The 5834-nt window shown below is 37.4% G+C and overlaps 1 protein-coding gene across 1 annotated transcript in view; it reads right to left on the bottom strand.

Moving 5' to 3' along the window:
- Nucleotides 1–5834, bottom strand: part of ADHFE1 (alcohol dehydrogenase, iron containing, 1) — a 17372-nt gene that overhangs the window by 9938 nt on the left and 1600 nt on the right. The window contains 7 exon segments of the mRNA XM_010286862.1: nt 1–27; nt 1241–1346; nt 2475–2552; nt 2964–3160; nt 3331–3485; nt 4720–4773; nt 4957–5000. The exon segment at nt 1–27 is cut by the window's left edge and continues 1 nt beyond it. Of these exon segments, the coding sequence (XP_010285164.1) occupies nt 1–27; nt 1241–1346; nt 2475–2552; nt 2964–3160; nt 3331–3485; nt 4720–4773 (617 nt within the window). The 5' untranslated portion in view covers nt 4957–5000.

Below are 5834 nucleotides of genomic sequence, written 5' to 3'. Positions count from 1 at the left end.
AGAGCGGTGTACGATTCTAGAGCATGGCTAAAAGAAAGATTAAAAAATGAATTATTTAAGTGGGAGAGCTCCATTTTACTGCCCTGCTGCCTTCTGAATGCAGGTTCTTCTTATTTACTTCTGGTACTTAACGGTCTCCCAGGCAACTGGGAGAATGCTGGGTGGGTACCTCCAGAGTGCTTTGCTCTCCAGCAGACAGACAGAACGCAATCCAAGCACAGCCACACTCCATCAGCCCACACCATGCTTAAGGTTAGGTTGGATGAACTGGCATCTTGGGGTGTAATGCTTTTTACTTGGTAGAGCACTACACATCTGCAATGAGTGCGTTTCCTTTCTGTACGACAGGAACCGTAAGAGGCTTTAGCACTGGAAGCATTGTAAACCACCTTTCTTTTAAAAAATTATGAGTATGACATTTGAGCGACGTGGAACTGCCAACAGTCTCATCTCCCAGATACTCGTGAATCTGACTACATAAAGAAGGGCCACTGCCTACATTATGTTTAGATACACAAAACTACAGAGAAGCCATTTTCATTTATGAACAAATGCCTCAATTCCATTACAGATGTTGTAGTTTGGGATACTTCACCAAGCTTGAGAAATCACACAGTTTCATTATACATCTATTACTTTAATATACACAGCACCCAAAAGCTTTGGCCCTCTGAATAAAAACTTCATGCATTTTGTGCAGTTAAAAGTTGTAGGTTTAAGATGAAGAAAATTTTGTGCCAATTGAAAAGCACATTACGAGAGAGGTTCTGAAGATGGTCTGAATTGGGCTAAGACCTGCCAGCATCCCACAAGCCTTCACAAATTTCTGTTGACACATCATGACTTTTATTAGAAAATCCTTGTTCTCTATTACTTGCCATGTCTGTGAGACATGCTAAATGCCGTTGCAATTGTGATTAATCATCTGCTTGATTTCTTAAAAAGGCGCACTTGGACTCTTTTCCCTGACAACAACCATCCTGGAAGCAAATGGTTTCTCCAGTGCACTGCAAAAACATTAAAATTTCTGCAAATGAGTGATTTGTTTCTGTACGTTCTGAGGGAGATAGTGAGATTAAGTAAAAGGAAAGTATAACAGAAACCACCTTAACAAGAACAGGAAAGGGAGAAAAAAGGTGATCATCCTTTTCTCCTCCTAAAATGTATTTTATTTACTATCATCATAGCAAAAATACAAAACTGTACTAAATTCAAGCAGAAGCCAACACAGAAAACTCACCAAAGCACATCAAAGCCACTGTTGGCCACTATTCGCTCAGGCATAGACAGTGTGTGTAAAGGATCAATGATGCCTAATGTTGGCTTAATGGCTCTTGAAGCAATACCTGCAATACCGTAAGTGAAGAGAATGAGTTAAAGATTTTTTGCAACAAAATAGGACAAGACAAGCTTAATGAGAAATGATTTGAAACTATGAAGATAAAAGCACAGAGAGAGAAGGAAGAATAAGAAGTACCTATGAATGTAAGTCGTCATCATGATGAAGTCCCTGTAAGGGAGCTATATGATTTGAGACTTTTGCCTGAAGTGAATTATACCAGACAATGTTCTCTCTCCATTTGTAACCTTCCCTGAGCACCCTATATTTTCAAAATGTCTGTGCTGAATGGTATCTGCAACAGTATTCTTAGATTTGTATCTTCAGTGAACAATCAGAGGGCAAGACTGGTTTGTGTCTACAATTGTTTGCTATTGCTGATTGCTGCCTTCAGCATCTGTAATAACCATGCCTTCATATTTTGCTTAAGGGGGCACAGATGAAGCTTTGAGAGAGAAATATAGGCAGACAGACACAGAGTGATTGACTACACACAGACTAGAAAACTCAGAGCTATGGTCAGAGCTCCTTAGCACACCCGTTTGGGTCCCAAGAACTGTAGATTGTGTGGCATCTAAAACCCACATGTTTAGAACGAAAAACCTCAAAACAGCTATGAAGCCCAAGATGATATTTTAGCCCTAGTCTTTATTTGCCAGGGATGAAAAGGCCAAAGGAAGACAGTGCCCCTCACTTGCACAGCATCTCAGGCCTGAGGTTTCAAAAGTCAGGAAAAGGAACATTTGGTTGCAATTACACAACAAAGAGACAGAAGTCTTAAAAGCAGAAAGCAAAATACAGAGGAAATAAGAAACAGTTGGTTGACCCTGACTGCAAGTAGAAATTTCCTTTGCAATTAACATTTTCTGCCATTTAAGAACTTGAAAGATTTTAGTTTCCTGTTTTGCCTTCAAACTATAATCCGCTGTATTACATAGGTATTTCATTATGTTAATATGCTATAAATTTAATTCAAGGAGTAAACTTTTAAGCTCTTCAAATTTGCCTGTGGCAGTTGAATCAAACAAAATGACACCTGAAATGACATGCAGTACCCCTTTCTTTCAAGGGAGGAAAATAACGAAGACACTGGAAAAGCAATTGTCTTGAATAGAAGACAACAACAGAATCTCACCGGTTTTTACTTTTAGTTCTTTGAAGTCAAAAATGGCAACACCAGTGGTTTCACTTCCAGTTCCAGCTGTCGTAGGAACTTAAAAGGAAGAATGGGGATAACCACAAATAATAAGTAATACATAATATTGCAAAATAAATACATAAAACCACAATAGTAATACCACCAAAAATACAGGATCCAGGAAATTTCAGAAGTATCCCTGATCCAAAGCCAACAGGTCAAAGAGAAACTGCCACTTTGATCTCTTTTTCTCAGTAAAAAGAGTCAAACTCAGCTAAACAAGACAAACTAATGGCAAAAACTGTGATTTTACTTCCACTGAAGTAAATAGCAAAATTGCTGCTGAACACAACTAGAGGAGAAGTAAGCCCACAGGAGGGTGAAACAGTCATGGTAAACTAATTTCAGTAGAAATATCAGAGAGAGTGTAGAATGACTCCCCTTCTCCAAGCCCTTACTCTCCACAACCCCCTTCTTCTGCTTTACCTGCAATGAGTGGCTTGAGGGACACAGTGACAGGCTTCCCTTTCCCAATAGGAGCATTGACGTAATCCAAGAAGTCTGATGTAGGGCTGGACGCATACAGGTTGGCAGCTTTACAGGTGTCTATTGCAGACCCACCTCCAACAGCAATATAGGCATCAAACTCTCCCTTTTTAGCAAAATTAATGGCGTCCAGGAAACTTGGAAAACAAGAAAAGCTTTCCAATTAGTCAGGAGAAAACCAGCACACAGAGAAACTAACTATTAATAAAGTCCAGTGTACAGGTCACAAGGAGGTGTTTAAACAACTACATGACATGCTGTAAAAGCCTAGGCACTACTTTGAGAAGCGCACTGTCAGAAATAGTACCTTTGGTCTGTTGGTTCCACCCGGACATTATCATACATCTGAAAGTTTATACTGTATTTTGCCAAGGAATTCAATACTGCATGCACAGGAGGGAGTTGGGAGAGGTTCTTATCTGTCATCAAACAAACTCTTCGAGCACCAAGATTCTGCAGGTCCTACAATAACAATGAAATTAAAAACCAAATGACTGGTATAAAATCATACACTGAACTATTGAAATGCTAATCCAAACCAACCGAACCACTTCATAATAATAAAAAAGCAACCTAAAAATGCTTGGTTATTGAAAATTTTTGAAACAGTATCAGCTAAAGAAAAAGAGGATTAACCACATACATATGCAGATGCAGAAAAGAGCATAAAGTGTAAAGCTGATGAACTTACATAGTTGAAATCTTAGGATAAAAGAAAACTAATGATAATGGTGTAGAACAAGTCAAAACCACATGGAACCACTTAAGACTGCAATAAAATATAAAATATTTTTTCGAAATACTTTTTTCCTACACAAATCCTGTGACATTAAAAGGCTTTTCCAGAGGTTAGGTCTCCCCTAACTGCTTACCAAAGCGCAGCATTAAAAGCTTGAAAATTGAATCTTGAATATTAATTTACTGATGAAAAATCAAAGTGAGGTGGCAAAAAGAAGAAAAATAATACTACATCCTAACCTTTGCTAAATTAATTGTCACAATAGCTTTATAATACAGGCAATTCTAAATAATTGTAATGCTGTTTAAAGACAGAAGTTCTGTTTAACTTTACTGTCTCATTATTAATTTAGTTTACAAATTTGCAAATAAAAAAAAAAAGAGAACTGTTAATGCTGTAAATGCCAAGAAGAGAGGAAAAAATAATAAATGAAAAAATCCAGTGACAAAGGCAAACTGGAACAATGTGCTCAGGTGAATCACCTCACACTGTTGAAACAAAAATTCTACACTTTCACAGTGCAAACTTGGAGCTGAATGAATATCCATCTAATTTAATGGAAAGTTTCTGATTCATTTTAATGAACACTAGAAGACATGAAAGTCATCTTAAGAAAATCCTGGTGAGTCACCAGGATTCAAAACTTTTTGAATTAAATTCCCTGTCAGAGAAAAATATTATTGCATAATCCTGGCAAATCATCAATGAACCACTAAGCTGCATTTCATGTACTCACTTATACCTCAGCAACACTGATGTAACATGCTTCTGTTCTTTACCTGACAGTATTTTCCGACCTTTTTACACTAGTATATATATGACTACACATACTGCAAAGCAGTGGAAATTCAGACACACCATATATAAGCTTTCCCTTAGAAAAATGGATTGATAGCACCAGCAGCCCTTTAGAAAATTACTTTTCACCAATGATGGACTTACACTGTGGAAGCTTACCATGCCAATCTCTTTAGTAACTCCTTCTCCATATCGGATGTTTGAAATGGCCATCTACAAAAAAAAAACCACACAAACCCAAACTTTTTTTTCTGGAAAAATGGAGAAATGGCACCTAGTCCCAAGCAGTCAAAGCAAAATATAAATATTTACCAATGTAAATATTTGTTAAATGCCATATTTGGAAGTATACAAAATACTACTTTTAAATAAAATATGTTTTATTATTAAATCTACCTCAAATGCATAGTCTGTATTTCCCAGGGTAGGCCGTTCAGGGACTGCAATGGAAACGAAACAGTAAAATTAGGGAGCAACAAGTGACTTAAATCTGTATCTCAGTACTAGAGTTGACAGATTCCTTTGCTTTTAAATTCACTAATACATTTGCATAGGTCATCTTGGCTTGTCTGGGTAACAGTTACCCATTCCATCCCCTGTTGTTTGTGAGATTAAATGATCCAAGTACTTAATTTGATTCATATAATTCAGCAAAACAAGAGTGTTTTCTCCTTCTTTCAAGAATTAATTCCTTCCTATAAAAACTGAGTAAGTTAGCAGGAGGTTTGCATGAGAATTTGCGTGCAGTCTGCAAAGACCAGAACAGCACATAGTAAGTAGAACTGAGTAACTGCAGAGCATACAGGCTGCTACATACAGGTTGAGAGGTGTTGCAAATGTGTAGGGGCTACCTGATAACCCTCAGAACAACTTTTAAGACAAATCCATGGGACATCCTCCATATGTACCTGGATAGAGAACATCTTTTGCATGTGTGAGAGTAATACTAACAGGTGTTTACACTTCTTTTTACTTCTGCCTAGTCCTAAACTTTCAGGTGAAACTGAATTGCTTGCTTAAAAATCAAGAAACTGCATGCATTGCTAATAATAAACAGAGTTTTAGAAGGAACAGGTGTGTCACTATGAACTTCATTTAGCAGAAGAGAGAAGATATTTATAAGAATAGTATTTCAGTCACATCCTCTCTTGCCATGTCATTCTTGCATGAATTTCCACAAAACTCTCTATTTCTTGCATATCCTGATTTTGCCACACAGTGAAGCATCAACTGAAACAGCCCATTCTTCTCCAAGAAAAGATCAGATGAGGCAT

This window comes from Phaethon lepturus, unplaced genomic scaffold (assembly GCF_000687285.1).
Source record: "Phaethon lepturus isolate BGI_N335 unplaced genomic scaffold, ASM68728v1 scaffold17555, whole genome shotgun sequence".
In the NCBI taxonomy this organism is placed as follows: domain Eukaryota; kingdom Metazoa; phylum Chordata; class Aves; order Phaethontiformes; family Phaethontidae; genus Phaethon; species Phaethon lepturus.
This window is presented reverse-complemented; position numbering and strand designations above follow the sequence as displayed.